The sequence below is a fragment of the Suricata suricatta genome, chromosome 4, assembly GCF_006229205.1.
Source record: "Suricata suricatta isolate VVHF042 chromosome 4, meerkat_22Aug2017_6uvM2_HiC, whole genome shotgun sequence".
NCBI classification, from domain to species: domain Eukaryota; kingdom Metazoa; phylum Chordata; class Mammalia; order Carnivora; family Herpestidae; genus Suricata; species Suricata suricatta.
Window position 1 is genome coordinate 84,807,615 of NC_043703.1, and position 21,483 is coordinate 84,829,097.

At 42.5% G+C, this 21,483-nt stretch overlaps 1 protein-coding gene across 2 annotated transcripts in view; it reads right to left on the reverse strand.

Moving 5' to 3' along the window:
• The window catches only part of TMEM182 (transmembrane protein 182), a 63,415-nt gene that overhangs the window by 14,776 nt on the left and 27,156 nt on the right, over window positions 1-21,483 (reverse strand). For both annotated transcript variants that reach the window (XM_029937099.1, XM_029937098.1), the window contains exon 4: window positions 5,270-5,407. In XM_029937099.1, the coding sequence (XP_029792959.1) occupies window positions 5,270-5,407 (138 nt within the window). The remainder of the gene's footprint in view (window positions 1-5,269; window positions 5,408-21,483) is intronic.

The window sequence follows — 21,483 nt, forward strand, 5'->3', positions numbered from 1 at the left end:
GAGGGATAGCTGAGATTCAGAAGCTTTTCCAGGACCTCTACTCAGGAGGGACTCTGTCTAGCTCTACAATCAGCAGAAAAACATACTCCCACTTTGTCACTCAGGAAGAGGTGACTTCAATTACCAAAGAAAAGTCTTGGTGCCCCAATATTCTGCTAAAATGCTGATTTCTAGTTCTTTTTTTTTCCTGACACTGTGTCTTTTATTTTTTTTATAATAGTTTATTGTCAAATTGGTTTCCATATAACACCCAGTGCTTCTCCCCACAAGTGCCCCTCACCATGACCATCATCCCCTTCCTCCCTCCTCCTCCCCCTTCAGACCATGATTCGTTTTCAGTATTCAGTAGTCTCCCTTGATCTGTGTCCCTCACTCTTCCCCGCTCTCTTTCCCCCTTCCTACATGGCAATGAGAAAGAATGAAATCTGGCCATTTGTAGCAAAGTGGATGGACCTTGAGGGTGTCATGCTAAGCGAAATAAGTCAGGCAGAGACGGATAGATACCATATGTTTGATTTCTAGTTCTTATGGCTTATCACCCGATGCCAGTGTCCTGGAACTTCCAGATCACGTCATTATTCTTGCCTCTTCACTTAGAAGTCTTACTCATGCACAGCAATTCCTATACTGACGTCGCTTTGTCCAGGCACTAGGGACATTCAGTGGCATCATAATTTCCTCCACAGAACGTAAATATTTTGTAATGCCATGCCCACCCATTCTACCTTCTCCTGCAACTTTCCTATCATTTCCAATATCACAGGGTTAGGAGAAGACAAGTGTCAGCCCCCTTTGGATCTGATAGTTCTCTGGGAATCCACGTTAAAACAGATTTCAGCCACTGTTTAGGCTTGTAGCAGGTGTGATGAGGCCCGCTGAGACAGGTTCTGTATTATAACATCCTGACAACCACCATACACTTGGTTCAGACCGGAACCTCCTGAGGGAGCACATGGCCAGGGCCTGCCTGGAGAGGAATCTGCCCAGCTGCAAGGAGTGGCAGCACACGCCCTCTTGGTTTTGCTCTGAGCCTGTTGACAGAGCCAGAGAAATACCGCAGACCCCACCCGTTACTCACACTGACAACTGTGACATCAGCATGACTCGGCCATGCATGGAATGCCCCCAAACCGTCTTCTTGCTAACGCCAAAGAGCTTTTCTACCCGTACACACCCAGCAGTGGGCATTTGGAATTTGGGTATCCCCTATCCTAAAGTCATCTGTCCAAATAGAGAGAGTGTGCAGTCGTGTTTGTGGCATTGATAACGCTGTCACGGTAACCCAGCCAGGCCCCAGCTGCAGCCGCACCTGCCCAGCAGAGCACAGAGCACTGACACAGGACGGCATGGGAGACTCGGTCAGGCAGGGAATGCTGAGGCCTTCTAAAAACAAAGAGATTCTAAATTACCAGGAGCTATGAACATTGCACATGTACCCCAATGTTCATAGCGGCACTCTCTACAATAGCCAAATCATGAAAAGAACCTAAATGTCCATCAACTGATGAATGGATCAAGAAGATGTGGTATATATACACAACGGAGTACTATATGGCAACGAGAAAGAATGATATATGGTCATTTGTAGGAAAGTGGATGGACCTTGAGGGTGTCATGCTAAGCGAAATAAGTCAGGCAGAGAAGGACAGATACCATATGTTCGCATTCATAGGTCTAACAGGAGAGACCTGGCAGGGGACCATGGGGAGAGGAAGGGGAAAAGAGAGCGGGGAAGAGTGAGGGACACAGATCAAGGGAGACTACTGAATACTGGAGACGAACCATGGACTGAAGGGGGAGGAGGAGGGGGGGATGGGCATGGTGGGGGGCACTTGTGGGGAGAAGCACTGGGTGTTATATGGAAACTAATTTGACAATAAACTATTATAAAAATAAATAAATAAATTACCAGGAGCATTGAATGATGTCTTCATTTTGAAAACATAAAATCTCACCAAAGGAAACATTATAAATTCAATTCAGTTTAACTCAGTAGATGATTATATGCATGGGGCCACATGAAATGGGGTACACAAAAATCTGGCTGGCCCAAAAACCTAGTGTTTACTCCATGTTTTCCTAGTGTTCATATGGTAAGTTTCCACCTTCAGCTTTGAAAGGATAAGTTGCTTATTAACATTACCTGAGAATATTAATAATAATGAAAAATCTTACAAATTTTTCTATTAAAGTACTCAAGCTTCAGGATAATTTATCAGCCCCATAACTGCCTTAACAAAACTGTGCTTCATTGTGGAAATTGCCACTAGACCATAAACTTTAGTTATTCCTGAGAACATCACTTTTTCTGCCCGAGCTAATAAACAGTAATATTTTGTATCATCCACCAGAATAATCTCTCTGTGTTCTTGGAAAACAAATGGCCCTACACAAACACTAAAGAATTCTGCCATGAAGGAAATTAAAAGTCACATTTTAAAGGAAATGTCCTCATAATTGTCCAGTTCAGTTGCTTTCAGAATGGGTCCCAGAATACCATGGACACTTCTCAATTCCAAGGGGCTTTTGCATGGAGACTTGGCAAGAAGAAGCTCAGCCCCACACCCACATACAGCAAAGACTCATCGGAGAAAGAAGGCCCACTGGTCATAAGCACAGGAGTACATAATCAAATGCTCTACCTCCCTACAGCGTTCTCAGCCAGATATAATTCTTTAGATATATTATATTCTTTTAAAATTTTTTTGATGTTTTTTATTTATTTTTGAGAGAAAGAGAGAGACAGTGTGAGCAGAGGAGGGTCAGAAAGAGAGGGAGACACAGAATTCAAAGCAGGCTCCAGGCGCTGAGCTAGCTGTCAGCACAGAGCCCGATGTGGGGCTTGAATCCACGAACCGTGAGATCATGACCTGAGCCGAAGCTGGACTGAGCCACTCAGGCACCCCACTAGACATACTATTTTCTTGCATAATTTAAAAATGACCAACATTTTTTTTCAAAAGCACTAAACACACACAGAGATGCATAATTCTTTGATCAGACTAAACCAAGGATCAGAGCATTTCTGAGTTTAAAACAACTGTGCTGTCCATAATATGTAGGAAACCAACATTATTACAGTTAACCCTTGAACAATGTTGCATTAGAAGCACTGACCCTACACGCAGCTGAAAATCTGCCCTTATCTTTTAACTCCCCCCACCTAATTTATCTGTAGTTAAAAATTTGCCTTTTAACTTCCCTAGGACTAATAGCCTACTCTTGACCATAAGTCTTACTCATATCAGTTGATTAACACAAGCTTTGTATATGTATTATATACTGTATTCTTACAGTAAAGTAAGCTAAGAATATAAAATTTTATTAATAAAAGCATAAGGAAGAAAAATACATTTATAGGACTATACTGTATTTATAAAAAACAATCTGTGTGTAAGTGGACCCACACAGTTAGACTATATTGTTCAAGAGTCAACTATCTGTACATATTTCCCTTATTGGAAAAGATGAAAAACAAAAAGCAAGGAAAGAGAAGAAACAAATATTTATACACTCCAGCAGACAGCTGTTATTTCTGGGAAGACCTTTACTAGACCTTTGAATGAAGCAAAGGTAGAATGCGGTTTTCCCTTCTTCCTTGGGGGACACAAAAATATTTGGCTCAGAAACTGGTCAGTTTTAAGACATAAAAGGGGTTTGGTCTTATGGAATTATGAATTAAAGAAAGGACATCATAAGTTATGAGATTGAAATGGAAGAAGCCCAACAAAAAATACCACACATTGTATGAATCCATTTATATGAAACTTCCAGAACAGACAATCCCATAGAAACAGAAAGTAGATGATTGTTTACTCCGGGCCAGAAGGAGGAAAGGAGGGGAGATGAAGAGGTCTCTTTGTGGAGTGATAAAAATATTTGGGAATCAGAGAGTGGTAATATCTGCACAGACTCTGGAAACATACTAAGAAAACACTGCATTGCATACTTTAAAAAGATAAATTTTGTGAGAAAATCCAAGCCTTTGAAAACAAGCTCCTTGAAAAACCAGTCAGGAAAAGAATTGAATATAAGATGAAAGAATGACAGAATGGGTTAAACAGAACTCTGGTTTGATGTTTTTTTTTCTTTTTTCTTTTTTTTCTTTTAAGTTCTTGGAACAGAGGATATATATCAGATTATTCTTTATTATTCCCATTACAGAAGTAAGTACAATATTATGTAAAAAGCGTGTACAAAAAACTGTGAATTGACCATCGATTAAATGATGGTGGAACACATGAGGAGCTGTCTCTGAAATGATTTATTTTTTTTTAATTTTTTTAAATGTTTTATTTATTTTTGATACAGAGAGAGACACAGTATGAGAGGGGGAGGGTCAGAGAGAGAGGGAGACACAGAACAGGAAGCAGGCTCCAGGCTCTGAGCTAGCGGTCAGCACAGAGCCTGATGCGGGGCTCGAACCCACAAACGTGAGATCTGACCTGAGCCAAAGCCGGAGGCTTAACCGACTGAGCCACCCAGGCGCCCCAGTCTCTGAAATGATTTAGAGATGACAAAGCTGTCCAGTCTGTTTCTTTACTGTCACTACCATTTCCTGCAGAAACACTTCTTCCTTCTTCTCTGAATTAGAGTATAGCCTCGTCTTGTGCAATTTGGTCTTTCTCGTAGTGAGGTTTGTCTAATCTTCTAGCCCTGTTATCTTCACATCACCTGTGCACTTATATTTTCAGATTAGTGCTCTGGCTTTTACTTCCCAATTAAATGAAAAAGACGTAACATTCACAAGACACACCTAGTCAATTATTTTTCTATTTGTGTTATGACCACCCTAAGCAGGCATTAAAAAGACTAGTTGGAAACCCGACTAAATAAACGCAGACTTTGCCAAGGAGAGAATGTGTTTTGCTAATGCCCATGAATCACAGTTAAGAAAACTGAATGGTGACATTGCAGAAAGAGATGCTTTTTACCTGTGATTAATAAATCATGTCGGTTTGTAATATTATCAGGGGGCTATCTCTTGAAGATCACACGGAAAAGTTCACCCACGTCCTGATGTGACAGAGAGACCCGTTATAACCCCATTTTACAGACAGAAAATAAACAGGTCAATTCCCTTCTAGCCCCCTCCATACAATATGGATACAGTGAGCAAATGCTGTGGAGCGTGGGAAACGCAGGAAAACTGCATATGAATATCACCGTATCACCCCTACTGGAAGCCTGAAATCTGAAACCAGAGAAGGAGAATAGGAGGATATGGAGGAAACCATGGCTGAACTGGCGCCCTCTGCCCAGCACGTACCTGCAGCGATGTACCCGCCTCCGCCGGCTTTATAGAGAACGTGGCTCGCAAAGGGGGCTGCACAGATGACCAGAAAGCTCGCGGTCACCACGGCGACGACCCCCAGAAGCATCAGGACTGCCCAGAAACCACGGTAAACTGGAGACCCCGGGGTGGGGTGAAGGAGAAAAGAAAAACACACTTAGATGGTGAACACCCCTTAGATTGTACCGCGCAGTTTCTTTCCTCTTCATTGCTCTGATTCCAGCCGTGGCACAGCTGGGCGAAATCCCAAGCCCCGGGCCCTGAATCACGATCCAAGGGAAACCTTGCTAGATAACGTTACGAAATGCTATGGACCTTCAGTTCACTCGTGCTCGGTATTTGCCCCACACACATGCTCATGACATTCTGGGAGCTCATTTTCCTGACCAGATTTTCCATTTTAGAGGTGGAGATACTCCAAAACTCTGGAAAGAGTACCTTTGAGTAAGTAATTGGGTCACAGATAGGGTTGCATACCAAATGTGCCAAGACATGCAAACACACTCACGCTTACAAACCTGGCCCCTTACCACCACTATAATCCACCAAAAGGAAATAATCACTCCAATCCCCTGACGATAAAAGTATACTTCTATTTAGATTGTGACATCATCGGAAAGTAGTCCTCAGGTAGTGAAAATAGCAAGCAAAACCAAAAATAAAAGTTTGTACAGACTGAGATTCTAAATCAGTATATTTAAGGCATATTATTTGCTACCAATATTTTTCTTAGAAAGACTCAAAATGAGAAGTTAGAGAGTCTCTTATGCATGGACCAGCAAGGCTGCATTAATGGATGCAGCTGTTGATAAATGGATTGTGGGTTTGGTGATACATAGTAATCAAATACAGAGGAATTCTAATGATCATTTTTGAGTGGGATAATTACCGATCTATTAAACAAATTCATCATTTACCAAGGGCTAAAACACTAAAATAAGTACTTTTGGTGTAAATGAGAGAAAGCTCCATAAAACACATTAGTCAAGTTACTTTTTTTTTCATGAAAATATAGACTTTATATAAGAAAGCAAAAAAAAAAAATTCTTTTTTCTCCACAAGCCCACCTGGCAAAGAAAAAAACATGTCCATCAGCTGCAATCTTACAGAAAAGAGGATGGGAAGATGGAAATTTGCGGGGCGAAGGCACTGCAGTTAGATGAGAAAGGCAGGCTGCACATTTTGTGTGGACACGGCTGGAAGACAGGGGTAAAAGGCCGGCTTGTACCCCCCATGTACCCATGCTGTTCACCTGGCAGTGGTTTCCAGGTCTGCAGTGCAGGAGGATTCTGTGGCTGCATTCGGGCTCCACAGGGAGCCAAGCAGGGGAGGATTGATCATATCTGAGCGTGGGGAAGAGTGGCAGACTGTGAGCCAAACACGTGCCATCCAGGTCCTACCAGAACTTGCTGGAGATTTGGCAAGCTTCACGGTTTACATTTTCGTTCACACACACACACACACACACACACACACACAAATATGCCCTTCACATTGGTGAGCCTCACATTTTACATTTATTCACTTCATTTGCTTTATTGTCTATAATGTGATAGTTCTATGGCAAGTGCCAGGGGTGAAAACGTGAATAAGAGACAGTCCAGGGAATATGGAACCCATTCTGTCGTTCCCCCTGATCACGACTGAAATGTGGACCCACATGGCAAACAACTATCTGAGTAGTCAGAAATGTAAACAGTAGCAAGTGGATTAAGGAGAGGAGGCCAGCCTTAAGGAAAGACAAAATTGGCTACCAAGAGTTTTCTGAGTTTTTCCTTTTTTCTCTTCCTAGATTGGGCCTGAAGGCAAGCCAGATTGGGAACTCTGTAAAAGGTGCAAATAGAAAACAAAAACCAAAACCCTTAGTTATGATCATCATTCTGGCTAGATCAGAAGGAAAGGGGGCCCCTGTAAGCCAGAGTATAATAAGGAAAGTCCCCTTCTCTTTTTATTCTCCCAGCCCTGTCCTCAAGGCCTCAAAAGTAGATCTGCACTGCTACCCCAGGGAGGCATGGACACTTAAGATCCAAGTGCTGATTTAACCCTTTGGCTATAAGAATGAGAAAAAGGGACCCCAGTTTGTAAAGAATGAGGGAACCACTGTGGTAGCTTGTCCTTTTCTCTCACTGTTTTGCACTGTGCTACGATGGCATGGAACTGGGCCATGGCTCAAGAGGCTAAAACTCATGAAACCTAATCTTTCCAGCCAGAAAAACTGGCAACATGGGCCTTGGAAGCCTGAGAGTGTGGAAGAAACCCCACAGATGAGAGAGAGCCAAAGAAGAGAATCTCTAATTCTGGGTTTGAACCTACACCAGTGATGAGCTTACTCCCCAAGTTGTGCATGCACAGAAAATGCCCAGAGCAGTGCAGTGAAAGCTTTGGGAACAAATTACAGTCTCAAAACCACCCAAGTAGCAGAGCCCTGAGTGGTACCTGCCCCAGGCAGATCCAAGCAGCACAGCAAAGGCTTTGAAAAGAGAATTGACCTTGCAAAGACCACCACAGAGGAAAAGGACAGACATGCAGGTGGATCGCCCCTTCAAACAACAAATTAGTATTCTCCAGAGAATGTTTTACAATATGCAAAGTCTAGAAATATATATTTAAAATGTATAGGCTATAATCCAAAATCACTCGATACACTGACATCCATGAAACTCTGACCAGTTCTCAAGGGCATGAGGAAATCACAGGTGCCAACCCAACATGGTTCCGAGGTGTCCATTCTCATACAGACTTTAAAGCAGCTACTCCATTCGCTACGAACTACGGTAAACACTGTTGAAATGAATAGAAAGATAGAAATTCTTAGAAGAGGTAAAGAAGAAATAAATTGAAGTGAAACACATAATATCTGAAATTTAAAATCCATGAAATGAACTCAATAGCAGAAAACAAAGGAGGCAAAACTTGAAGAGAGCAGTAGAAATTATCCTAGAAGAAATAACAGAAAAAAAAGCGATTGACACCAAAAATGGCTAGGGTCTCAGAGACTTGAAAGACAATATCAAAATATGTCACATTTCTGTCACTGGAGTCCCAAAAGAAGAGGCAAACGATGTTGGTACAGAGAGAACATTCATAGAAATAATGCCTGAAAACTTCCCAGACTTGTTACATAGATAACAGAAGCTCAACAAATCCAAAGGGAATAAACAGACAAACAAAAATTAGCCCAGACACATAATAAAATAACTGAAAACCACAGATAAAGAAAAAAGTTTTGAACATAGTCACAGGGAGTGTGGGGGGGGTTGACATATTAAAAGCAGGAGAACAATAATCCAAGGACCACAGTTTCTCATCAGATATGATGGAAGCGAGCAGACAGTAGAACATCTTCAAGGTGCCAAAAGAAAAGAACTATCAACCTCAAATTCTGTTTCTAGTGAAGATATCTTTGAGGGATGAAGGTGAATTTATCAAAGCAAACCGGGTCTGTAAAGACATGCAAAAATGGATTTCTTTAGGTTGAAAGAAATGACGCCAGGATTCACTTGAAACTTGAGGGATAAAGGAAGTGAAACAGAAAAGGTGAATATCTACATAAATGTAGCCTAGTATTTTTCTCATCTTAATTTCTTTAAAACATACTTGCCTGTTGAAACACAAAACTATCTTGTCAGCAAAATATGGGAAAGAAGTAAAGCTTTTGGAATCATAGTAACCTGAGTATTTAATTTTTTTCTGCTTTTTATTTATTTTTGAGACACAGAGAGAGATAGCATGAGCAGGGGAGGGTCAGAGAAAGAGGGAGACACAGAATCTGAAACAGACTCCAGGCTCTGAGCTTGCTGTCAGCACAGAGCCCGATACGGGGCTCGAACCCACAAACCGTGAGATCATGACCTGAGCTGAAACCGGACACTTAACTGACTGAACCACCCAGGTTCCCCACCTGAGTATTTATAACTTTGATGTGATATAACCAGTTACTTAAAGTTTCTGACCAGTTACTTACTTAAGCTTGCTGAACTTCTCTCTCTTCTGTAAAATATGGATGTTTGTATCCAACCTTTACAGTTACTAGGGGAATTATTAATGATGTATATGAAGTGTGTGACACACAATAAGGGATCAATGAATGGCATTTATTTTGTGGTTGCTTTTATTCACATCATTATTTAAATTGCAATAACACTACGCAGCAGGTAGTACTGTGTTCAGTGGTAGGAAAGGTGAGTATCCTCCCTCAGAGATGCTTGCATTCTGCTTTTATGTACCATCAACGGCTGGAAATCCCTTATGATTACTACACGGAAACTAATCACAAAGCTCTCTCATACCGTCTTTCTTGGGAAGTTTTCTTGTCCCCTAATCTCCAAGAAGGCATTGGCCATGTTTTATAACCTGTGACTCTACTTCTAGATACCTGAAATACAAACAAATGGGAGCAGACACCAAACAAGAGACAGCTCACACATGTGACTTCAGATCCATGCGTGATGACCAACGTTTTGTCAAGAAGAGTTGGGCTCACCAGTGTGATCCCTGGAGAACTGAAAAACTAGATGCATGAGGTGAGTCATAGCAGGGTTGAAGTTAAAGGAAGCACTGGTGGCTGGATCCAGAAGAGTGACATGCGAGCAAGAAGGCAGGCATTATGAACTGGCCACAGAGAGAGAGGGCAGAAGCAGCAGGACCTGCCTCTCCACAGAGAAGGCAGAGGGACTGAAAGAAGGAGAGAAAGTACCTGGTGAGGGACAGAGAGAGAGAGCAAGACAGAAACACTGATAAACGCTCCCCAGAGCTATCGCCAATTCCTGTCTTGTCGTTTGCTCCAACGAAATAGCCTGACTTTTGATTCTGAGTCCCCTGTAAAAGGCAAGAATGATGGATATGTATTTAAGGGAGGAGGGAACGTCACGCCTAGAGAGTTGTGACTGTATAGAAATCCTCTCCAAGTTAGTTTCCTTATTGCAATCACTGTGTGCTTTATTTTTCTCCTTGTGCTTCAGCATTCAAAAGTACGTAACTTCAAGCCTATTTCAAGATGTTTTGGAACTTCCTGTTCCTTGGCTAATTATATTACCTCGTTTGCATATGTGGCACACTTTGATTCCAGAATTAAAATGTTCACTCATAATTAAGAATCATCTTGCAGAATTGGGTAGAGTTTTTTTTTTTTTAATTTACTGTCTGAAGTAAAACGGAGGTGATCAGAGGACCTTCAACATAAAGTGAATGAAGTATATGTGTTTTGGGAGTCAAACATGATCTTCCACGTACAAACTGTGTGACTCTGATAGACCACAGTTTTCTAAGATGGAGAACAATATCCTTTACATAAGTTTATAGAAAGAATTGAGAAAATATAAGAAAATCAGCTGCACGCAGTAAGTACTCACAAAGATTTGCTATTACTATTATTAACACTCACCCTGTAAGAAAAAAAGGTCAACAATATAGTTGACACATAAAAGACACCTACTAATCTCATGGATCCAGGATGGACAAGATTTCAGTTGCAATATAGCTATACCTTTTGAATTTTGGCAGGGAGCGTGTTTTTGTTTGATTAGTAGTTTGTATTGTTTAAGGCTCCTAGATTGTGAATGTATTTCAGAGATCACTTCATTTTCTCCCCTTGTTACTTATATGAGCCCCCCAAAAAACTGTGAAGTTTTGTCTCTGAAAGCTTTGGACTGTGCCAAGTGAACATCTCTAAAATTCATTTGTACTATATAAGTACAATTCAATGCTTAACTTGAATCATATTGGATTTCTATTAATTCTTGTTAGAACATGAAGCAAGATGTACAGTGTAAATAGATTTATGTGTAATCTATATCATCACAATTTGGATTCGTTAAAGGGAAGCTTCATCTGAATCTGTGAAATCCAGAATGAATGACTATTTTGAAAGCAGTGGAGTTCTGTGGATTCTAAATAAATTGGTGAATTGACCTAACAAAGCGCTCCTTGTTCAGGTGCTGTAATGAGGATGAGGAGTAATTAGTGTCACAACAGCTGTTAGAGAAACAGTACTTCTAGGGGCGCCTGGGTGGCTCAGTCGGTTGGGCATCAGGCTTTGTCTCCAGGTCATGATCTCAGGGTTTATGGGTTCGAGCCTGTGTTGGGCTCTGGGCTGACAGCTCAGAGCCTGGATCCTGCTTCAGATTCTGTGTCTCCCTTTCTCTCTCTGACCCTCCCTTGCTTGCACTGTCTCTCTCTATCTCTCAAAAATAAATTAAAAACATAAAAAAAAATTTTAAAGGAATGGTTCTTCTAGGGTATTCAACTTATTTTCCTACAGAGATGAAGTTTTTACCCTGACGGTATTACTTGCACTAGCAATTTACTCGGTAACTTCATCTTTGTAGATCTAGGCCCAGGCTATGCTGAAATGTCATGCCACTGTATTCTGCGTATGGCACTTCATATTTTTATAATATTTTCACTCATATACAGTATTTTCTAGTTTTCATTTGAGGACTATCCTGTTGCCTTTTAATGGAGAAAAGAGACAAGTCATTAGAGACTGTCTAGCGTGTTAAATAAGAGTATATAGGGAATGCAAAACCACGTTCACAATGTGTTTTACTCATTAAAAGTATATAATATAAAGTGTATTCATTTCAAGTTCAAATTTCAGATTGAAACATATACCATTTCTTGGGTATACCTAAAGGTCAGATTCCAAAGTGATAATAATTAGGAACTGAAAGGAGACATCTACTAAGCATTCTTCAGAGAGGAAACATAAAAATCACCTGAAACTGTAGGATGATGAAGGCCATGAAATAGAGTGGACTTTTAACCATGCACATCAGTGTGTGTGCACATGTGTGAGTGTGGGGGGGTGTACACATTTGCACACGTGTGCAGGTTCCCACAGCCCACAGACAGGAAGCTGACGGCAGAACTGACATCTGTTCTGAATTCCATTTACATGGTTAGAAAAACAAAACCACTAAAAATGTAATAATATGCACTAAAACCCATTAATTTCAATGATAGCGCAACCAGAAGTTTTAACTCGGGATGATTTTATAAGAAGTTCCATCTCAAGACATTCACATCCACCCAGTAATTCAAGCCGGCATCTTACAAGGGACCGCAAAGAGAGCTTGCTAGGCTTGCTCTGGCGAATGGGTGTGTTGTTGACAACTATAAGTCACTTAATTTAGCAAACATATTTCTACGGCTCTCTAGGCACCAAAAACTGCTAGAGTAAGACGCATTCCATGTCCTCACGAGTTCAGCCCAGTGATGGAAGAACAAGTAAGTTTCACACTGTGTGGTAGGCGCTCCAGCAGAGGTATGCACCGGGTATCACGGAGCCGGATGGCCCGCTCCCTAAGAAGCCACTGTTTCTGGGCTGAATGGTAAGGAGTAAAGCCCTGCAGTTCTGATTCTAGTTGAACTGGGTCTTATTTTAGCTGTCAGAAGGCAGGAGGCAGGTCAGTCTAATCACAGTAGGAAAGAGTTTCATGGATCAGGAAACAGAAAACAGGTCCCTGCAGCTGCTTGCCATATGGATGAAGGGAACAGAAAACCAGGGACAGAAAGGTAGTCAAGGCCTCATGTGCCACTCAGCAAATCAGTCTTTGCCATACTGGTCCTAGGGAGCCCCGAAAGTCAGTTATCAGCAATTAAAGCCACACCTGTATCAGAATACGGCTCCTGTAGCCGTCCAGAGACAAACTGGCAGGAAAAAGAATAGAAAAAAGAAACTAGTTAGGAAGTTACTCAGTAATCCAAGCGGCCTAAGGCAGGGCAGTCGGGATAAAGGTGAACAAGCGTTAGTGAGCAGCTGTTCTCACAGGAGGTGAGAAATCGGCAAGAATGAAGGCTGTCTCCATGGAATTTTCCTTTGTATGCCAGAACAGCTTGTTCCGTTAAGATATTAACGAATCTCCTCTGGACTGTGTAATATTATAACGTACACATCAAACCTTCTTCCACACAGAGTAGAGACGGGAAAGGCAACCCACATGATCACCATTCCAAATTTGTAGTGTTTTGATAAATTATTTTGTGTGTATATAAAAATGTAAATATTGTATTTGCAGTTTAAAGATAAACTTAAGTGTTATTCATTTTTCAAAACTTGCTATCTTGCCTCAGACACCTCACAAAGCTAGTTCATAAAGCTAATCCTATGTTTCGACACATCCTCAAGCATACAGTGCGAAGTGCTATAAAATGTTTTATAAGAAGCCAAAACAAAACACGCCACCCCCCCTCCACCATCGTCAGCAGCAAATGAGAACCTCCAGCATATGTTGCCGTAGCTCTAGGCAAGACGCTTCTGTTACACAGGCCAGCAAGCCTGTCCTGCCTCCATATACTCTACTGGTCTTGGCAGCATTGGGCAGGTCTAAAAATACAGTCCTGCCTTCACCAAAGCAGAAGGACAGGCTGTACAGCGTGTCCGCGTCTGGGCTCTGCAACTGTGGACGTGCCAAGTCACGTGCCCGGCATGGTCCATTGATTTTTTTTTTTTTTTTCAGAACAAAAAGAACATTGAAAGGCCTGATGGAGTTTATTTACTTCCCTACTGTAAACACCAGCAGTGAAGGAAGAGCTGAGAGGGAGGACTGACTTGAGCAACAGGGGCAGAGGCCTCACCTTCTGTGCTGGCTGTGACATTGGGGAAGTCCTTGAAGCAGGAGAAACACAGGTTTCTTCACGAGGTTTTGTGGGCTTTCCAGATTGGAGGGTGCATCTACGGTCACTATCTTGTTTCTCCTCCTGATGGTCTAGCGGGTGGGAAGGGAGGCTTGCTCGGCGCTGGGCGTGGCAGTATTAGAGGTAGAAGTGGTGGCGGCCGCGGGCACAGGGATGCCAGCACAGTGCAGCTAGATAGCAGAAGCAGCCAGAATCCTTAAGTCACAGCGATGAGGAACGGAGGCACTCAGAAGTAAGGGGGTGAGGATATGTCACCCACAAAAATGCCAGTTTGGGGAAGGATTATCTTGAGCTGGCAGCACACATCAGTGCATGCAGAGAGAAACCTGTGGAGGGTTTTCCCCATCCGACTAAGAGCAGAAACTTTTGAGAAATGAAGTCTGCTCTTCCAGGGGAGTTTTATGGCCATGGAAGAGACAGCAAGTCGGCATCAAGACAGATCTGCAAACACATGTGCTAAAGTGCCCGTACTGTCCATGAGTTTCTCCCGGGGAGTTCCTGGTCGCTACGGCACAGTTTACCACCCCCAGCCCAAACCCCTTTTCCTCTGTCTTGTCACATCACCACATTCATGTACTTTGCTGAAAACGAATATAAGCTCTCAGGTTTATCTGTTTCTTTGGCCCTTCATTTACTTTTTTTAAAGTAGGCTTCATACCCAGAGCAGAGCCCTACTTGGGGCTTGAACTCATGACCCTGAGATTGGGACCTGAGCCGAGATCAAGAGTCCAAAGTTTAACCGACTAAACTACCCAGGCACTCCTAGCTCTTCATATACATACAGAGTAATAAATCTTTTCTCATCTCCTCTGCCTTTTTCTAGTATAATTTGCAGGGCCACAGACACCAAACCTAAGGGTGTAGAATAAAGTTTCCCTACAGAGGTATTGTGTACAAAGACACTCAGATTCTAATACAAGGGACCAGACTAACCTCCTGCTCCAAGGTCTTTCTCTGCCCCTTGCTGCCTCCAAAGGCCTGGATTCGCAGCCCATCCCTGCCTGAGCATCAGAGCCACCTGGGAGTTTCCAATGTCATACCCAGGCCAAAATTCCAAACCAGTGCAATTAGCTGAGACTCTCTCTGGGTGGGCACGCGCAGTCAGACTTTGTGAAGCCCCTAGAAGGGTGGAACGCACAGCCAGGTTGAGAACCGCTGGCCTCTTAGGTCTCTCTGGAGCTGCCGACTGCATTGCAAAGGTGTGTACGCCGTGAAGTGGCTCAGCCTTTCCAGATGTCCTCTCCTCTATCATCACAGCAGTCCCTACTCTATATTTTACCAGTGAGGCTGGAGAGGTTAAGGAAAGTTGCAAAAATTAAAACTGCCAATAAATGACAAGGTCAAGATTTGAACTCAGGCTAGCTGATCACAGTCTGAGACACCATTAGCCTCTGTGTTTGGGGGGTGTGTGTGTGTGTGTGTGTGTGTGTGTGTGTGTGTTTCAAATAAACTGGCACTATTCCATCAGAACCTTCTAGGCTCAAATCCTCCCACTCTGACTCCTCTCACCTTATCCTCCAGAAATTCTGAAATTTTATTGAAGCTTCCTGTTGGGAGGCGAAAACAGTTATGCCTCGAGACTTTTGCAATACTGTTTCCCCTCAGTAGAATGAATAAGCCGTCCTATTTGTCACTTGAGACCCATTCAAGCTCCTTTCTTCCTTTAAGGGACATAGTAGAGTTACTTGCTCCCCTCCACCAAAAGGCAGGAGAGCACTGAACCAGTAGGAGCTGGACAAAAGAGGTAGAATACCTCTTACTGCTGTGTGACCTTAAGCAAGTTACTTAGCTTCTCCATGCAGTAGTTTCCTTTCCTATGATGTGATAATAATGATACTTTTCTTATGGAGCTGTAAGAGGACTGAAAGAGGGAACCAGGGAGCAGAGTGCCCGGCCCCTTACTCTGTCAGTGTTCTTGACACATGCCTGTCACTGGACTTGGCACTGCTGTCTTCTCACTTCACACATCCGTGTCCACTTCTAGACTGTGAGCTCCTTCAGGCAAAGACTCAGGCTTGCTCATCTTTCTAACCCTAGGGAAAGCTTCCTGTCTGGAGTGTAAGAGACAGTCAATAAAAATACAAATGAGTGGATAATCAATAATGTATCACTTAGTACCCAGTGAAATCTCAAGTTATGCCACCAAGGCTAGGGGAATATTGAAAGTCCAAGGGACAGAAAGAAGCAAACTCATTCAAAATAGAAAGGAATCCATGGGCTCGGCCTCACTACCACAATGGCTGGCAAGTCTTTATTACCTGAATCCCTACAAGGGAGAAACAGGCACTTGGAAAAGAAGAGCTAAGGAATCAAGTAATGAGACATCTACACCTGGGGGCTAAGTAAAGGCACTAAGAACGATGTGACTGCCCTTCCTATGTCCTGAATACCCAGTGCACAGAAATGGAACAAGAACATCAGAGATCCACATAAGTTTTCCCACTCAACTCTAAAAAAAAAAGAAAAGAGGGGCACCTGGGTGGCTCAGTCGGTTAAGTGTCCGACTTCAGCTCAGGTCATGATGTCACCATTCCCGAGTTTGAGCCCCACGTCAGGCTCTGTGCTGGAGCCTGGAGCCTGCTTCAGATTCTGTGTTTCCCTTTCATTCTGCCCCTTCCCCTCTCTCTCTCTCTCTATCTCTCAAAAATAAATAAAGATTTAAAAATTGACAGAAAAGAAACACATTTCTCTCTGAGTACCTTTAAAAAAGTCTGGTCTATACCTGAGAAGTCTTGTTATCCTTTATATTAAGCCATGAAAAGAACATGTTTACTTATATACTATTTTTTAATGTTTGTTTATTTTTGAGAGAGATAGAGACAGAATGTGAGCAGGTGAGGCACACAGAGAAAGGAAGACACAGACACAGAGTCTGAAGCAGGCTTCAGGCTCTGAGCTGTCAGCACAGAGCCTGACGTGGTGCTTGAACTCAGGAACCATGAGATCATGATGTGAGCTGAAGACATACAACTTAACAGACTGAGTCACTCAGGTGACCCTATTTATATAGTTTTCTAACATGAAATTTGAACCTGCTTGCCCAAATCTTTTGTGTAGACCACAGAAAATAATTACAGCAAAGACTTGTTTACTTAGCTGTAAGTATTTTGTTATTATCATCCTAGGATCCATGAGTCTTTGTGTTCATATCTTTCAGATGATTTACTTTTACAAATCTCTAACATCCTAAAAATCACATTTCTCCAGGGAATTTAATGATATTTTATCATATTGAAATTATATATCTAAGGACCTTTTCTTAGAAATGTGACTCAAAAGTAGTTTTCACTATTTCTGCATCAGAAAAGGTAGTTTAGGAATTCCATAGAATAAAATGGATTTGATATGTTTCCTCTATTTTTATCACAAAACACCCAACAGAAGAAGTGATTAACACCTAAGTTGAATTCCACTCTTTCACTTACCTATTCTCAGACATTGATGGGAAAATACCTACTTTGTATCAGGCACTATGCTAGGTAAGCACTTCCTGGTGACATGGCATAAATAAAGTACAATATATGTTATCCAGCAGTCTAATAGGAGAGAATTACACAATCAGATGGCTCTTGGCTATGCCAAGTGCAAGGGGAGAATGCAATGGTATATAACACAAGAAGAGAGTAAGGGTACTTGACCCAATCTTGGCATATTGCAGAGGGCTTCCTGGAGGAAGTGATTCTTAGAAGGGAGAGTAGGAATGCAGAAAATGGAGGCAGAAAGCACAAAGGAAACCAAGGAGGAAAGTAGGTGTGTGCAAGGAGCTTAGTGTGAAGGCAGAAAGAGAAAATCTTTGGTGGCAGGGGAAGTGGCTAGAGAAAAAGGTGGGAGGCAGACCACAATGGTCCGTGTAGGATACACTCATTTTCCAGTGGAACATTTTTGTCCCATGTTATGAAAGACTTATCCTACAAGTGATATAAAATATCACTGATTAATGAAATCAAAACAGGCTTTTTGTCCACAGGAAGCTTTTATCTATCAATAATCAAACCATGGGCAGGAGGTTTGCGGTCTGGTTTGTGGGAGGCAGTCTGTTCAGTGAGAAAGACAGAGATAAAAAACAGAAAAACACAAACCCCTTTTCTTTCTCATAGAAATCTGTATTTTCCTGGTTTTGTTTTCTGAAGAAGTAAAATACTATGATACAACCACCAAAAAATCTGACAATACTTCTGGGAAACTAGCCTGCCCTGTGGGAAAACAACAAATGAATGAAGAAACCTTCCCAAGGAATTAGAATAAAAGAGAAATGAAGCAACCAAATTTCTAGGAAGAAAGTGAAGGCTTTGAGACGAAAGTCCCCACCGGCTGCTGGGGCGAAAGGACTCAGCAGGCAGCTAGTGGCCTGTCCTTGCCAGCAAATGCCTTGGAGAGCTTCGTGACCAGCTCCGGAGAAGGACGTGTAGGGTGTGGGGGGATGGGAACCACGCACACAAGGAGTGGTAGCACAGTCAGCGAAGGAGAGTGCGGCACCGGGAGAGACACTCCACTCCGCTGGCACACCGCCAGCATCTCCCTCCAGAGCAAATGTTTGCACGTTGCTCCTCCACGAACAGACTGACAGTTGTGTTTTCTCCACTTCGCTGGAAACATGACCTTTGCTGTGCAAAGCCGGCATTCACCAGGTATACATAGTGCACAAACCCATCCTGGTCATTTTCGATGACTTGGCCTCCTCTGGGGGTCAATCTGAGGGAATGTGTCAGAAATGCTTACTGGCCTTGAGTTCTCACTGAACTGTCTGTCCACTGTGCCTTAGAAGCCAGTCACTTAACCAGCCTCCCTAATTCTCTGTTTGATTCTTAATAAAGTCTCAGAAGTCATCTCCAGCCCTTCCAGTTACAGGCCTGGCAAATACATGGTCGATATTTCCCCCTGATGATGAAACACATAGACTGAACCTCCAAGTCTCCACCTGAAAAGATCAGTCTTCCAAAATTGCCCATTTTATGCAGAAAATCATTGAAAAGATCAAACATAGCACCCCCATAGCTTCTCTGTACAGGTCTGATGGGGGATTTGGTTTTATTTATTTATTTATTTGCAGTGATAGGATACATCTTTGGAAAACTTCCCTCTCTAGCTTCCCAACATAGCAAACTGTTCCAGCAAATACCCTCCTTTTGCATAACAACAGCCGTTGCTCCGGAAACGAGTTAACACTTTGCTTTCCATAAAATGTGTTTCTTCCCTTAAACACACCAAATCAGTGCTCTGTGGGTGGGAAAAACAGCCGTGGCCGTACACAGCTCTGCAGCCATGGATTTGTGGATGAGAAAAAAACACTCTAACGATCAATCATGTTTTAAAAGAAAGATATTTAAAACTCCCTTTGGTTTTACTTCTACACCCCTAAACTTGTTAGTAAAGAGTAATAAATAGTAAAAGAAAAACCGGCATTGGCTCACCAAACCAACACTAAAAAGTGAAATAGTAGAACTTAGCAATTCTTCCCTAATTAAGTGAAGGCTTTGCTTGCTAGGCAAATGAAACAAAATTTCTCCTACAATGTTACCAAGAAGGTGGTTATGTTTAAAGCGGGCAGCTCAGTGCAGAGCCTGATGTTTGGGCTTGGAAAGGTAACCGCTCTCCCCGTTGCCTTGGCTTTGGAATGGCAGCAGTAAATCCTGCCTCCTAGTGCTGTCACCGGATCCAAGGGTGCAAGATGTGTAATGTCAAGTGGGCGGGCTCGCACCAAGGTGGGCTCCTCATATGTCCCCTCAATCCGCTTAACTTGTAATCAGAAACGAAAGATGCCATTCTGTTGTGGTAACAGGGATTTGAATAAAATAAATAAACAAATATCTATGATAAATGAACATTTATTAATAAGTCAATACTTTATTAGTAAAATAAATAAAACTAAAATAAACAAAACGTTCCTTTAACATCTGTTAATAGTCTAGTGGGCTTAAATAAGAAGTAAGGATAGAAACAAATAGCCTTGAAGAAATTTTGATGATGACTCTAAGAAATGTCTGGCCTCAGTGACTGAAAAATTCATTTGTTCTCATTCACACCAGCACTGGAATTTATCAAGTAGTATTTGTGTTCATCATTCATATATTATCATTTACAGATAGAAGAAAGAAAAATAAGAGTGCAAAAAAAAATCTGTTAAAAGGGAAATAAGAGCAGCGAGCCTAAGAAGCAGGAAGTCCAGCTTGTGAAATAGGAAGTGGCGCTGCTGAGGACAGGTTAGGGCCGTTCTCTGTGCCATCTTCTACCCCTCGGCGGCATTTAACAAAGCTTATCACTTCCTCCTCCTCTGAAAACTTAACCATGGAGCATCCTTGGTCTCAGTCCTTGGACTGACCTCCTTTCTTGCTACACTTATTCCCCAAATGGTCTCATTGTGACTCAGGGTTTTCAATACACCTCCATGCAATCACTCCCAAAGGTATACTTCCTGCCCAGACTTCCACCTTTAACTCCGGACCCTGTGATCCAAGAGCCCACATTTTAGTCACAACTAAAATCCCTGGAGATTATTTGTGAAACAAACAGAAGACAATTCAGAAAGATAAATAGAAGAGGCAGACCAACTAGGGAGCTTGGAGCCCAAGTAACGGCACAGTGGGGGGCTCTCTGGATTTTCTTTTTGCCTCTTTCTTCTCATATATGACACTAGAGAAATAGACAACCAGAAAAATGGCAACAAGCACAGGTCAATCTGGACAAAGTGCTAGGAAATGGGCAACCTATCATGACAGGAAATGTTTGGACAATATCTCTTCTACTGCCCTCAAACACCACAGAAGATTTCAACACCATCTGAATGAAGAGCCCAGATTGCCCCTCACCAGACTACGGGACCACTCCAGCACTAGTGCCGGCCCAGTGTTAGGGAAGAAAGGGAGGTGAGACTTTTATCGCCAGCAGGTGGTAACATTCAGCCCCCATCCTGTGGTGTTCCAGATGGAAACGCCTGCAACCCAGAAATGGCAACTATCACAGACAAAAGGAGCCCCAACAAGAACTGTGTATCTAAAGGACAAGGAAGACAAGGTAAGGGGCTGCCTAGTGAGCAGGAAACTTTCAGGAAAGTTTGTAACGAGTTGCCCCTTGATAGGTTGTAATGGGTTGCCCCAAACACTACACCTCTGTCTCTCTCTCTCTCTGTCTCTCTCTCTCTCTCACACACACACACACACACACATACACACACACAAGGTGGGTCAAAGTAGGCTAAATAAGGAGTTGGGACTTTCATTTGTGCAGGAGTAATGAGGCCACCAATCACAGTGACAGGAGCACCCGCATGTGGAGCCTGGATTTCCCTCACTAAAAGGTGAAAATAAGACATTCTTTCCACCTAGGGTGGTGTCTTATCCCGACGCCAGGTCCTGGTGCGCTGTACCTTGTCGCAGGTCCTTGATCCTGAGGGAGGGATAGAAAACAGGGCAGGACATATGGCCCTTCGTAGGAAAGTGGATGGACCTTGAGGGTGTTATGCTGAGTGAAGTAAGCCAGGCAGAGAAAGACAGAAACCATATGTTTGCACTCATAGGTCTAGCAGGAAAACAAGAGAGACCTAATGGAGAACCAGG